At 45.9% G+C, this 15465-nt stretch overlaps 1 protein-coding gene across 2 annotated transcripts in view; it reads left to right on the forward strand.

Moving 5' to 3' along the window:
- The window catches only part of Myo3b (myosin IIIB), a 394965-nt gene that overhangs the window by 73773 nt on the left and 305727 nt on the right, over nt 1–15465 (forward strand). For both annotated transcript variants that reach the window (XM_076569620.1, XM_006972402.4), the window contains one exon: nt 7194–7339. In XM_076569620.1, coding sequence (XP_076425735.1) covers nt 7194–7339 — 146 coding nt within the window. The remainder of the gene's footprint in view (nt 1–7193; nt 7340–15465) is intronic.

Raw genomic sequence — 15465 nt, forward strand, 5'->3', positions numbered from 1 at the left:
GATTTTAACATTTGCAAGCTTTTAGGAGAGACAAACACCAGATAATACTGTCTACCTGAAGGCATTATTGAGGAGAGTTTAGGCCAGCAGCTCTTGATATTATTTGATAAGAGTTTAAGCTAAATATCTTACTGGAGAAATCTAGGTTCCTGGGCTCTGGAGCTCTTGTGCGGACAGTTTCTTGCCTTTGGACATCCAGTGTGGTCCAGGTGTTCTCTGCAGATAGAAAGACCTATGATAAACAGAGCTATTCCCTCAGGCTCTGAGAAGAAGGTCCCAGGTCTTTCTAGAAGAAACTCTCGCTCCTCTCTTGGGAGCCTCATCAGTGAGCCCCACTGTTTGTCTGGACTGAAACGGCAGCGGCAGCCATGGGGCCCTGCACAGGGCCTGGCGTCCCCAAGGAAGTGAGAGAGGAACTCTTTCAGCCCTGCACCCACCGTAGACTTGGGGGCAGACGGGAATCCGCGCATCCCTCTTTGATTACTCTCTTGGGAATCTGGTTTTGTAATCAAGACACCACCTTTGACCTGGTGGTTCCTCGATGAAGAACCCTGAGGTAGATATTCCAGAAGAAGGAAACACAGACCAACGCGTTCATCTTTGTGCTTGCAGGACAAAGGTCAAATGAAGGACTTGCTGTTTTTAGAATAAAAATAATTCATACTTCCTATAGTCATTTGACAAAATGCAAGAGATGTCAATGGAGTAAGTAAATAGGTCACTCAGCACCAATGGCCCTCTTAGGGGCTGGTAAGCTTTCAGTACCAATGAAAAGGTGGGATGATCAGCATTTTCCTCAACAATACTTTGGAGAATGCCCTTGAGAAATGGGCTGCCCAGTCTGTGCGGAAAGAAGAGCAGAGAGAGATTAAACATGTTGTCAGATGCCCTCACTGAGGGGTTTTAAAAACCAAGATGGAGATGTTGGCATTGCATTTTCCTCTCTGTCAGAGGCCAGAGTCTCTGTGACCCAAGAGCGCCGTTCCACCCCAAAGCTGGCCACAGAGGAAATCGTCAGCTGTCTTTTCTAGAACTCAGCTGACCACTCTGAGGACAAGGAGACAGTGAGGCCCAGTGGCGGTGGCATCAAGTCAGGGAACACCCCCCCCCCCCATGCCCTGGAAGTTCCTGAAGGCAGAGGGAGGGCACTCATTCATCACAGGGTGGGAGGAGGTCATTAGGAGGCCTTAAGGAGTCTGCAACCTGATCCCAGTTCCCACTAGGAAGACTCCGGAGCTGTCTCCACAGGCTGGACAGCTAGCCTGTGCTAACCTAAACCATTGCAAAGACCTCCTGCTCATTCCCAGTCTCCCCTTGAAAGAAAAGTTTGGGAGGCCAAAGTGGTTACAACTGTCATTTGGAAAACTCAAGGCCACCTCTGTGTAGGGTAGCGATTGGCGCTGGGCACTAAGGCTGCAGTGCATAGATAGCCCTGGGAATCCTGCTCATAACATAGCCCTGTTAGTGCTCTCCCTCATCCTAAAATAAGCAACAGTGCAATCCAAGTACCACTAGCGGAGCCCCAAGTTTGCATTTCGAGGTAAGAACCTGGACACGCTCCATTAGCCAGCAGCCAAACAATGGCTCTGTGGCTCAAGTTCATCTTCCTTAACGGAGGGCTTAGCACAGCGACTGGTCTCTTTTCATGGACCTTAATTCCTTCTACAAAATATCAGCAATAACATCCCTTCAAGGTTCCAGCCATCGAGTGAGTGCCTGACCCAGAATAACCCACACTGCTCTCTAGCTAATTTGCATGGGGATGTTGACCCCTCCTTTTCAAGTGCTATCCCGAGGTCACTTACTTAGAAATCATGAAGTCAAAGACTGTTAGAGCTGGAAGGGATGGTAGAAATGACTCTTCTCCCAATCCTATCACTTTATACATCAAGAGAGGTCCTGGATTATGAGTTCAGGACCAGTCAGGGCTGCATAGTGAGACATGCATGGAGAGAGAGAGAGAGAGAGAGAGAGAGAGAGAGAGAGAGAGAGAGAGAAAGGGAAAGGGAAAGGGAAAAAAGAAACAAGGGCTGGGCACTGGGGAGATGGCTCAGTGGTTAACAGCACTTGCCATTCTTGCAGAGGACCTGGGTTCAGTTCCCAGCACCAGAGTGGGCCGCTCACAACTGCCTGTGACTGCTGTCCCAGGGCATCTGGTGCTCTCTTCTGTCCTCCATGGCCACTGTACTCACATGCACAAGTCCACACACAGACATACACATGTAAATAAAAAAAAATAATAGCCATAATAAACCAAGGGCTAGGGACACAGCTCAGGGATGGAACACAGTTTGCCTGAGTCCTTGGCTCCATCCACATATGGAAGAAGAAAAACTAAGAAAGATCTTGAAGATGTAAGTGACTACTTACACCTGAGTAGGAGTAAACACAGACTCACTTTCAACTAGCAAAAGGATTTCTTCAATGTTGTGTATGAAACTGTCATTCTTCGGGCCACCCGGGGTCCATTGTGTCACTGTTCATTGACATGTCCCTCCTGGTCTCCACAGTAAATGAAAGTCCTTCAGTTTGCCCTTGGGCTCTTTCACGGGTCTGTTCTCTCCTTCCTCCACCTCTCTGTCATTTGTGTTCCTTACATGGACACCATGTCTCTACTAGAGGTGACAGAGAAACACACGCATTCATCACCGTGGGGCGGTGAGGTGATAATGGAGGTGTGCGAGAGGATGGGGTTTGTGGGACTCTGGACCTCTGTCAGCTTCATCTCCACCTGTCCGTCTCCACACTTCTAGTATGACTGCCAGACGTTGGTCAACTTAGTTTATGACCGTGCTTTGCCCGCCACAGCTGCTCTCTCTGCTTAGCAGAGCTTCCTAGCCAAGATTCAATTCTGGAAGTCCTTTTCCGGAAGTTCCTTTCTCCTGAGGCAAGGGGATCAAAGACAAGAGACAGTCACAGCGTGACTAACCCAGCTTTGCTCTGAGACAAAGGGAACGCTAGGAACTGTCCTGCATTTTCTCCTCTTCGTAGAGATGCTCTGGCTAGGTTTATAGGACATTAATTTACAAGATGTGCTGACCTTCAGGTGGGAGACATCCTTAGAACATTTTTTAAAAAAATCCATCAGGTCTCCAAAAGCCTAAATGAATAAATATTCTTTTATGAATTAAAAATCATTCTCACAGTTCTGCCCACAATTTACTCTTGTTGAGTAAACAGCTACAAAAGGAGCTAAGAACACCCCTTCACTTCTTTGTGAAGACTAAGCTGTACTGTTGGACTTCCCCTCTTTGGGGCCTAGCACTTTGTGTGGCTCATGGCTACAAAGTAATGGTTTGTGAATTGTTTTATCAGTGCAATTTTCTATAAATTTCCTTGGAAGAGTTTCTTTGGTTAAAAAGAGCTGAGTTCTAGGAGAGATGGCTCAGAGGTTAGAGCACCGGCTGCTCTTCCAGAGGTCCTGAGTTCAATTCCCAGCACCCACATGGTGGCTCACAACCATTTGTGATGAGATCTCACGCTCTCTCCTGTATACATAATAAATAAATAAATATTTAGCCGGGCGGTGGTGGCGCACGCCTTTAATCCCAGCACTTGGGAGGCAGAGCCAGGTGGATCTCTGTGAGTTCGAGGCCAGCCTGGGCTACCAAGTGAGTTCCAGGAAAGGCGCAAAGCTACACAGAGAAACCCTGTCTCGAAAAATCAAATCAAAAAAAAAAAAAAAAAAAAAAAAAAGAGCTGAGTTCTGATGAAGAATTTGGCCGAGAGGTGTTTTTTTTCTGTTTATGAAGACAGTGTCTGTCTGCAAAGACAGGTTGAAACCAGTTTTAAATATTTGATGACAGCTCTGGGGAAGTGTCAGCATGCCCCAGTCCCCTACTTGGATGTGGTTCTGGAATTGCATTTTGTGTTCGGATTGAGAGGGTTGGGAGTTGAGTGTCTTCCTGGAAGCTGCAGACGCCTAGTGCAAGACACTTCCCATCATATCCCTCAGCAGTCTCTCCCTAGTATCCTGAGATGTTAGAGCACACGTCCCTTACCAGACAAGTTAGTGCACACTGAGGACATTGATGATTGCCATGACTTGCCATTTAACTATTAGAGGTCCATTTTATGTTACAACTGGCCCAGATCCTGCTAGGGGGAGGGTAGAGCTTATTTTTCTTTCTCTCAAAAGACCCATCCCAGTGTCATGAATAGTCTGGCAAGCTGTCTGCTGGTTGATAGGTCTAAAATTATGTTTGTCCCACACTTCAAAAAGTCCTTCCAGAGAGGTGCTGAGGAGCCTTCTCTGGGGCCCCTCATAATGCTCCAGGCTCTCACTTGATTGGGGCGAGGAGAGTGGGTGTCTAGGGACATGGAAATGGCCTCTGGCTCCAGATTCAGAGCAATCCGAACTTTAGTTTGAACACATGATAGGATAGCCTGCAAGAAGACATTCTGTTCAGACAGAGGGCTGGCAGCCAGCCGCGTGGTACAGGTCCGTGGGAGAACGTTCTCCAGTTCAGAGACCAGTAGAGAGAGACAGAATGCATCAGAGAGTAAGAGCTGAGGCTGAGGAGGGGAAGCTCACAACATTTTCCCAGTGACCTGCTATGGAAGACAGTAGATTCCTTAGTTTTCTATCACTGCTATAGCAATATAAAGATCGCAGGGGTAGTGTTGTTTTGGCTATTTTGGCTCTTTGTTCTTTGGGGGGCCAGCCACCCAGCTTCCAAATAGATCACACATGGAGGCTTATTCTTACTTATAAATGTCCAGCCTTAGCTTGGCTTGTTTCTTGCCAGCTTTTCTTAACTTAAAATTATCCCATCTGCCTTTTGCCTCTGGGCTTTTTCTTTTTCTTACTTCTGTGTAATCTTACTTTCATTCTTACTCCATGGCTGGCTGTGTGGCTGAGTGGCTGGCCCCTAGCATCCCCCTCTCCTTGTTCTCTGGCTCTTTCTTCTCTCCCTCCCAGATTTCTCCTTCTATTTATTCTCTCTGCCTGCCAGCCCCACCTATCCTTTCTCCTGCCTTGCTATTGGCCAGCTCTTTATTAGACCAATCAGGTGTTTTAGACAGGCAAAGTAACACAGCTTCATGGAGTTAAACAAATGCAACATAAAAGAATGCAGCACATCTTTGCATCATTAAACAAATGTTCCATAGCACAAAAAAATGTAACATATCTTAAAATAATATTCTACAACACAGGGACTCAAAGTAACATATTTTTAAAAATATACACTTTGTATTATTCTATCTTTTGTTTGTTTTATTTTTATTTTATGTACATTGATGTTCTGCCTGCTTGTGTGTCTGTGTGAGATCCAGGGGAACTGGATGTTACAGACAGTTGTGAGCTGTCATGTGGGTGCTGGGAATTGAACCTGGGGCCTCTGGCAGAGCAGCCAGTGCTCTTAACTGCTGAGCCATCTCTCCAGCCCCACAACATACATTTTTTTTATTACACTGATTTACTTTGTGCTAAATAGCCAAGGCAGGGCAATCTACAGAGAACAAAAATCTATTCCCTCACAGTTCTAAGGTCTGAGAATATGAAGATGAAGGTGCCAAGGTTCCATGAGGGTCTCTGACTCTCTTCATATGGTGAAAGGTGAGAGAACCTTCCATTCTCATGGGCTTGTATTGCCATGAATCCATTCAAGAGGGTCAAGCTTCATAACTGAACATCTCCCCAAAGGTCACATTTCCTGACACTGTTGTACTGGGAATTACATTTCTAACATGTGCCTGGGGAGGCAGGCCACATACAGACCATAGTACTTTTCTTATGATTATCTAGGCCAGAAGTCCAGTAGGGAGTCTTGGGGGTCTTAGGGTTTAAAATCAATATCTCCTTTTGGAGACTTCCCTGACACCTGAGATTTGGAAGCTTCAGTTCTGAGACCTGAACCTCAGTAAATCCCTGTTCTCTGGTACATGCTCAGGTCAAATGCTTCAGTGTTATCCACAAGTCTTTTTTCTTATAAGTTCACTCACAATTCTAGTTGGTTCAACCTTCAGAATTACATTCAGAATCTGATTATTTCCCACCCCTCATGGCTGGATGCTACATTAGCACTATAACTGTGTGTCCTCTCCTGGATTCTGCCCTCAGCTCGCACTCAGGGGATCTACTAGAGCGTAGGCCAGACCTCTCCCTTGTCCTACTCCCAGGTAGTTGTTTCAATCAGAGTAAAAGCCAAGACAACACGATGGCCTGAGGGGAGCAAGCAGCCTGGCCAGCCTGTGCTTACCAATGTGGTCCTTGGCCGCCACACATCAGCTTCCTGCCTGCTCCGGGAGGCAGAATCAAGGTCAACGGAGAGTCCTGGGTCCCTCTTCACCATCTGCATGGTCCTTTCTCCTACTCTCGGGTGACAGTCACCAGTCTGTGTATGGGGCTCTTTCCTGTCAGACACAGAACACCGATAGAAAATGAATCCTCTGAGGGTTTGTGATCGCCAACTCGAGGGCAAGCCTGCAGTCATTTCTGATCGGCTGCTGTTAAACCAGGAAAACCAGGAAACGCAGGGCACCTGCAAACAGTTGCTGAGGTCTGAGGAGGGCACAGATGTTGTTAGAAAAAGGGAAACCACAGAGCAGAGTGGATCTTACTTTTAGTTAGTCATAGGGGCCTTCCAACACACCCCTGCTCAGTGGGTTACACTCCCGAGGACTCTGCAGTCTTTAGAGCAGCTGCTCTTAAGAATTTAGCAGCAGATAGGGAGGCACAGTTTGCATAACAAAACAAGTCTTTTTTTTTTTTTTAAGAGAAAAGCTGGCCATACAGAGACAGAGTGGCCCCTTTCCCATACACTCCCTCTATTGGTACCGAGAGGGTTCAATACAACCCTGAGAGGGTTTTTGAATGGAACTAACACATTTTTAAAAGTTAACAAATCCTTCTGCAATCCTGTCAGTCATGTCTGTCACATGAGCATGGGAGGAAGGGGCATGCAGAGGTATGCCTTGTGAATCTGAGAGCATGAGAGCAGCCTCAGCAACATAGCGAGACCCTGGTTCAAAAAGCAAGGAAAAAGAAAAAAGTTAGTAACTATATCAGATGATGAATCAGTTACGCACAAACAAGGTCTAGAATACAAACATTTTATTGCTACCATTCAGTATTAACACAGTCAATGGAACAGACAAGGGGGGCAGAATCCAAAGGTTTTTTTTTTTTTTTTTTACAGCATCTGGGGTGACAGCGGGATGATGCATTGTGTCTCGTTTTTGTCTGATAGGTCATTGCTTGTGAGCAGCAGTATGACTCGTCCTATGACGCTCGTTGTGACGTCTGGTCTTTGGGCATCACAGCCATTGAGCTGGGAGATGGAGACCCTCCCCTCTTTGAAATGCACCCTGTGAAGATGCTCTTTAAGATCCCAAGGTAGGACACCAGATGGCGCTCTTGACTCACCAGTGCTTCACGGAACCCGTCTTGGAGGGGAAGCTGGGTGGTATGCAATTTCTCTCCAAATTTGAGAGAGCCTGATTGTGAAATATGTTTCCTTTTCAAAAAGAAGAGAAAGAACAACAGGGTTAGAGGGGCACAAGCAGAGGATGTTTCTGCAAGATCACACCCCTGAGAAATGACGGGAGCGTGGAGCAATTGTCAGTTTTCCAGCACTAAATTCAACCCCCACCCCCACCCCACGGTCATTTTTGTGCTTTGCACAAGCGGAACACAGATGCGATTTAAGACTCCATAGTTGGTATAGACACTGGTATTTTCTTTTCAAGTATACTTCCTCTGATATTTGGGAAATTTGGGGCCCCTCAAAACACATATTATTGTATCCACTCAGCTCAGCAGTGACTTCTGTTTGAAAAGCATCATATTATCCATACACCTAACTTCACCCCTAACTTCTAACTCAGTGGGACAGTCCTCTCAGAGGAGTCTTTGGAGGTGATTTAGATGCAAGTATATTTTCTCCTCTCTATGTTCATTTGGGTCTGTACAAGGAGTATGGTTCTTCCACAGGAACTGAACTGATCTGTGTTAGGAAGGTCAAACAATGGAAAGCCCAGCCCAGCCTGGGTGCAGATTGATAGGTAATCTGTATTTTCCAAATGGCTCTTTCAAAGGAAGACTCTGGGCCATTGAACTGATGTAACAATACACGTGTTGACCTTTCCTTACCCACACAAAAAGCGCAGCTATCTGCAGCCTTTAGAAATTTCTGGAGATTGCAATTTGCATTACTGATTAGGTCTATTTATATGCAGATGGAGCTCTCCAGCGTTCATCATCATAATATTATCGCTTTATACCTAATCCAGATGTGAACAAACCAACAACTAACATTCCCAAAACAGATTCTCACTCAGGTCAGGCTGGTCTTCTTGCCATTCCCAAAACACAAAAACAAGCGATGATGACCGGTGGAGCCGATGAGGCTTCTGGCTTTTTAATTAATAGTCTGGTGAGCATCCAAGGGGATGTAAGGATGCAGGAGCCAATGGCAGTACAGGGAGCAGTAACATGTCAGGAAATGAGAAAGCGGGTCTGGAAGGATTTCTCTTTGCTGCTCGGTATGTTACAACGGCTTGCTCACTGTAGCAGCCTAGTTTCCCAAATAGCAGCGTGTTTAGTGAAGAGATCATCTACTTGGGTATATTTAGTCTTTTCTTTTTCTTTAAAGTATGCACTCATGTACATACCAAAAGTTCAAAAATCACCCAAGCTGATAAATTCAAGTCAGCTAAGAAGGTGTGTGTGTGTGTGTGTGTGTGTGTGTGTGTCAGTATGTACACAAGGGTCCATGCATTTGATTCAAGAGACCCTTCATCTCTGGTGACGGCTTCTAGCTAACTTCTGTGTCCACAGCCTCCGATCACCCCTCTCCTAGCACCTCAGTCCCCTCTTGTGTCTTGGGAGAAGCCTTCAGATCTGGAGTGGAATGACTAAATGCCCTCTCCCTACCTTGATGCAGAATGGCTACGGGAACAAGGGCAACTGGAAGAAGTTGGTCTCTACCCCGGTGTAGGCTGAGGCTGTTTCTCTCTCTCTCTGAGACTTCCTGCCCCTCTCCTTTCTTCTTCCTGTTCAGATGTTGGATCAGGTATTGTCAGATCTAGTTCTGCAGATCTCAACATCCACTATTGTCACAGCTCTAATGGGCTGGCTTGGCGTGCTTAGGCAGGGAGAAGAGAAAAGAACAAAATACAGCCTCTTTGCTTAAACTGGGTAGCTGTTTTTTTCCTAAACCCTGGGAGAACTCTATGGGTTTGTATTCACCATGTTATTTAAGAATTTTCCTGTTAGAATCGCAGAGTTCTCTTTGAAGGTTTATGGATTGACTGTGTGAAGGCTGTGTGAACGTGCACACTCATTCTGAGTGCTAAAATGTACCATTTCCTCAGAAGAGCTCTTAGATGGAGGAGGAAATTAAGCATTTACATTTTAAAAATTCTTAAATTGCATGCATTTATTTATTTATTTATTTATTTATTGGGAGGGTATGGGAGAGTGTGTATGTGTGAAGATCCTGGGGACTGAACTCAGATTGTCAACCTTGATAGCAAGCATCTCTAGCCACCTCACCCAGTTCCCATTTGCATATTTTAAAAATCCGGTTGAATTGTTGACTTTTTTTCATGAGGGTAGGTTCCCCCTTCCCTTCCCTTCCTCTCCCTTCCCTGCAAATAGCATTGATGACAAAAATTCTTGACTCTATTTGGCTTCAGTCCCCCCCACCCCCATTTGAATATATTTTTGGTGTACTGGAACTTTCTTCAATTGAACAATTATCCATTTCATGATACCCTGGGATCTAGAAAACGCATGGCTTCCTTCCTTGGATTTCCCTACTGGCCTCTTCCTTGCAATTACTTTATTCCTGGAAATAAACTGAGTAAAGGACCCAGTGGGGGAAGAAAAGCAAAGCTTGGCTGAGTCACAGAAGAAGTAACTTTCAGAAGTCATAAAGGACTTAGGAGGTAATGACCTTCTGGATACCGGTGCGAGCCTCAGATGTCAGTGATTACACAGATCCCGGCACAGTCAAAACCATGCAGCAGGACCTGCCTTCATGTGCTTGATCTGCTCCCATGCAGCCCCCACCTGTCTTCTCCTCTCTCTCGACCTTCACGTTACAAGATGACAAATAGCAATCGTGACCTGTCTTTGAAATACCGTGACTCACAGTTCTTCCCACGCTGCAAACACACAGAAATTATCTGCTGATTGGCACAGCATCCACTATTTGCTGAACCTGTCAGCATGTGTCATCTTGTCTAATGCCTTTGCTCCAAAAAATAGTCACCCCTGACTGCTGGTGCTGTCCGTGGCTATTTATTTTTCCCGGAGTTAGAAGAGAGGAAGAGAATGAAACCATTTCTCTGAGCATCTGTGAATTCCATTCTTACATGTCTCTTTCTTGAAGATGCCGTTAAATTTCCAAGACTTAGAAGGATCCCCCCTTCTCTCTCTCTCTCTCTCTCTCTCTCTCTCTCTCTCTCACACACACACACATACACACACACACACACAATATGAATATTTTACATATATAAAATATATATTTCACTTTAGAGGGGATCTGTTTTATAGTTATAATTTCATGAATCAGTAGGGTTAAGAGAAATGTACAACTATGTTGGTCTCTTGGTAACCATGTTTCTTTCTTTAGCTCAGAGTCTTCAGTTAATGATCCCCTTTGTCCACTACGGATGGGTCCAGAAAGGCAAAATAGAGACCTGTGTGGGTTACCACAACCAGCGTTGAGAAGCACATTGTGCATTTATTTACTCATGGCCCAATGAAGGACGGCTTTGCTCAGTGTCTCATGATTTCATGCTTCCACTTTATTCTCTGTAGAAAGAAGGAAAAAGAAAAGAAAACAACTCCCCCCCCCCCCTCACGAGTCCCACTAGAAACTGGCCTGATCATTCCGATCTCTGGAGCTGGTGATTGCGTTCCCCAAAGAGAGCTTTTCCTGAAATGCACAGTCTCTTAAAAGGGGAGAACTTGTGACAATCTTTGCTTCATGCTCCCATCACTAAAGCTAGGTGTTCCAGAACTGCCTGACCCCAATCGACTGAGGGTGCCGGGGCTGCCACACTAGGTTACCAGAAATTCGATGGGTTTGAAAAATCGAAACATTTTCTCATAGTCCTTGAGGCCACAAGGCCAAGGAGCACAGTCATCAGAGCCGTGCTCCCTCTGGAGCCTCCTGAGAAGGGTTTCTGGTGGCTTTTGGAGGACCTGGGGCCTCCCATCTTCTCCTTGATAGCCCTCTGCCCTGTGTCTTCTTCTCCATCTCTTCCAGGGACATGGGATCCCAATCCAATAAGAACACGTCTCCAGGGCAACAGCTATGCTGCCCTTGTCATAGCTGCAGAGACCCTGATTCCAAATGAGGTCATGGTCTCAAGTCACAATCCAACGCAGTACATTAACCAGCTTTCCCGGTCACTGAATTCCCTGGGAACCTAATTGAGAGGCAAAAATTCCAAACATTTAGCTAATGGGTGAGAAGAAACGAATATGAGTGACAAATGATGAGGAACTTGCAGCTGAGACTGTGCGGCAGGCCTAGCATTCTGTGTTTCACCACCTTGCATGTGAGCCCCACAGCGACCCCGGGAGGTGGGTGATGTCACCAGTCCTTTTCTGGGTCAGGTGACTGAAAGCCCACAGAGATTTTTGCAGTGGGTCCCTGGACTGCACATAGGGAGGCAAAATGATGTGAATATGAGGAGCCTGACTCTACAGCTCACATATTTGCTAGCATACTGAAATGTCAAACCCTCCTTGGTCTCACATCAGGCAGTGATGGCCCCAGAGTGCACAGAGACAGAGAGGGCACAGGTCTAGTGTTTAAGATGCTTAAGCGCAGCTTCCCGCCCCCATTCCAGATTTTAAGATGATGTTAGCAACCTAAAAGTCAGAAATGGCATCAGCACCAGTGATTGTGCCAGTCAAGGAACTGAGAACTAGACAGAGGTCATCATAGATGCACACAGGACATCTCTAAGGACTCATCAATTTCTGACCCCTCACCCAGAAATCCATCCCCTCTTCAAGCTCCTCTTCAAGCAACTGCCTTTTATTTCCTAATTCAGAGCACTTAAATACTTGAACTGAAAATCTGTAGAGCAGGTTATATAAGAGCAGAGAGAAGCTTCAGAATAGCATCTCTGTATCCAGAAGTTTCTGTCCATGGCGCACTCACAGCAAGCTGGTATATGCCAGGCCAGGGCTATTTCTGGAGTAGCCAGCATCGTTCCTCTGCCACCCTTCTTTGTTTTTCCGATTATTTCTTCAGTCAGAAAGCTTGCTCTGAGTGCTGGGGAAAATCAAAGCCTGTTTCTGGCATCCTGAGCTGGAATGCATTTTCTCATGAAAACAGTACTTTTAAGCATCTATTGGGGAAGAAGCCATACAATAACAGGCACTCTCTACTTTGGGTGTGTTATTAGATTTTTATGGCTAAATAAAGTTTGACAGCCAGGCTGAGGACTTAGTCTCTGCTAGAACATTATGCTTATGGGGAGCGGGGCGGGGATATTCTCTACCTTCTAAGCTGCTATTACAGAAAGGCTTTAGAGTTCAGCCCACTGGGAACCTCGCAATGTCTACATCCGCTGCCTTTCGGCATCTTTAACTTTATTCTTGCAAAATCAGTTAGATGAGGTGCAGAAATGAATGTGTCTGGGTTTGACTTTGAGGAGTGCCTGTTTCTTCTGCCCCTCACCCATTCACTGGTAAAAAGTAAAACATGCAGAGTCTGGGTAGAAAGAAAAAAAAGGAAGAGAGATTAGACATTGAGAATCCAGTGTCTGGATCCTCTTGGATTGCCCGAATACTGTGGGTGGTGGGGTTTAGTTTGAGCAGGTCACCCTTGGAATCAGTTGTGAGACTATCTGAAGGTTTTCCTCAGGGTCTTGGGGCCTATAATTGACTCCTGTCTCAAAAGAGAGTCCTGAGGCTGGCTTTTCATTTTGCTAAAGGACTTTATAAAGTCCTTTAGATTCTGACTTTCTAAACTCATAAATCAGATCATTCTGATATGGGACACAGTGGTCCTCTCCCACTGCACAGCTGTGAGAGGATGCAGAGGCAGTGGTCCTCACCCACTGCACAGCTGTGAGAGGATGCAGAGGCAGAGGTCTTCATCCACTGCACAGCTGTGAGAGGATGCAGAGGCAGAGATCTTCATCCACTGCACAGCTGTGAGAGGATGCAGAGGCAGTGGTCCTTACCCACTGCACAGCTGTGAGAGGATGCAGAGGCAGTGGTCCTAGCCACTGCACAGCTGTGAGAGGATGCAGAGGCAGTGGTCCTATCCACTGCACAGCTGTGCAGGATGCAGAGGCAGTGGGGATCCCTGGGTCACCAGTAATCGCCTTACTATTACAGAATCATCACAAGACATTTTCTCTTAAGGCTGTAAAATACAAGGGAAAGAAATTAAAACTAAACACTTATTCTCGAAATGTAATGAGTAGGGGTAGTGGGTGTTTAATGGCACAGTGAGGATGGGTTTGCCCCGGAGAGATTCGGTTTCTCTTCAGCAGCCAAAGTCACTTCATTATTGGCCCTTCAAGCAATGAACCTTCACAATCCCAACTTCACTCATGAAGCAAGAAGTACCGGGAGAATTACCATCATTTAGCATTTATAAACCACCTAATGGCATAAAGTTTTGATATACTCCAATAGAAAACAATTTTTTATGAGTCTTTCTTTTGGATGATATTTCACATTCCATTTTCAGTTAGCATCCTTCAGGATGCCTTGGGTGCATGCCCCTCCTCTGCCTCTGGAACATCCCTGGTACCCAGGATTTAACACTCCATTTCCTTGGGAACCCAGTGGCTGGAGGCCCTGGCAGGCATGCCCCGGAAGACTTCCACCCTATGAAACAGTTTCCAAATTCTATTCTAATTTGAACTGAGCATCTGGGACTATTAGTTCCTGTGGAGGTACAGCTTGCTGCTCCTCTGAGTTCTGGCAGGCAGGGAGAATGCTGTTTCGCAACATTTCTTTTGGGGATCAGGTGGCAGAGCCTGAGCATGTCTTCAGGGACTGCCAGTCCCCACCCAGGCTGAGCAAGAAGCTTACCCTGGGAAAAAGGAGAGGCCAGAGCCGCAGAGCATTGACGTACAGTGTTATCTGTGTTTTCTCCCTCATTAACGCTGCCTTCATTATGTTGGCACCGTTCACTTAGGCTAAATCGGACTTAGCTCCTAAATGATGGAGATGAGCAAAGAGGATCAGCAAGGAAACAGAGCTCAAAATAGTACTAAAGGGACCATGAACCCCGGCTTCTTTTCAACTCTAGAAAAAGCAGGGACTCATGGGAAGGAATAGTTGCAAATGTCTTCATGGATTGGCATAGTGGCAGGATGGGCAAGGCAGAGATGAAGAGTGATGAACTGGTCGCCTGGAGGATCTTCACAGCAGAAGCTGTCCATTTACAGAGAGTTCTAGAGTCAGATAAAGCCTATTAGGAAGGCACTACTGCTTGTATCAGTTTTCTAGGGCTGTGTAACAAACGCCCCCTAATTATTTGCTCGATACAACAATAATGTGTTTCCCAGGAATCTGTGGTTCTTTCAGGGGTTCTACAGATCACGGCTAGACTTCCTCATACATCTGGGATCTGCTGGGAGTTGGGCTGGAGCTGGCTACTCTAGGATGCCTGTGGGTATAATGACTTAGTTGTATTCTGTGTGGTTTCTCATCCTCTAGAAGGCTACTCGGGGTTGTTTTCACATTGGTGACAGGATTCTGAGCAAAGATTCAGGAAAGGGTAGAAAACTGGTACATTTTCCTAATTAAGTCACTGCTGTGTCCCACAGCCAGTCTGTCCCAGCAGCTCCACTGTCCTCCAGCTGCGTGATTTGATCAAGTTTCTTCACGTCTCATGGTCCAGCTTTCTCCCCTGTCAAATGAGGATAGAAATAGTACCAGCCTCATAGAGTCCTGAAGGGTGTAAGAGTGTGAAGTGCTCGGAATGATAAATGTTTGGTAAATGTTCTTTCAGTTGGTGCTGGGTGTTACTAAAGCAAAGACCTCAAGGGAATACTCACCCTGAAAGGAATTTTCTTTCATGGTAGCTGAGGAATTGAAAGCTCTCATTCATGGAGCGCAACCCATGAGATCAATCATTTTCAAGTTCAGCTAATTGATTGATGATTACATTAGGAATTAAGAGAGAACAAAGGCAGATCCTTAATAAATTTTTACTTCTTACATAGCACTTCAGTATCAAGGTCTTTGCTATTGATATCCACCATCACTATCCCTTTGGAGTTAACAGACACACTGCGGGAGACAGGCCAGCCCTTGTCTCTGTGCCCACACTTGGATGCCGTGGCAGGAGCTACCCATCAGGAAGCAGATGTGGTCTAGGACCCAACTCCCGCCATGTCTCCTCAGAAAGGAAATGCTGTCATCTTTAGAAGGGGCTTGCTTGTCAAGTGTACAGTGGCCTTATGTTTAATTGATGAGTTATACCTTCTGCCTTGGCTGACTTTCCTGACCCCTGGAAGGTTCAGCTT

Source organism: Peromyscus maniculatus, chromosome 4 (assembly GCF_049852395.1).
Source record: "Peromyscus maniculatus bairdii isolate BWxNUB_F1_BW_parent chromosome 4, HU_Pman_BW_mat_3.1, whole genome shotgun sequence".
Taxonomy (NCBI): Eukaryota; Metazoa; Chordata; class Mammalia; order Rodentia; family Cricetidae; genus Peromyscus; species Peromyscus maniculatus.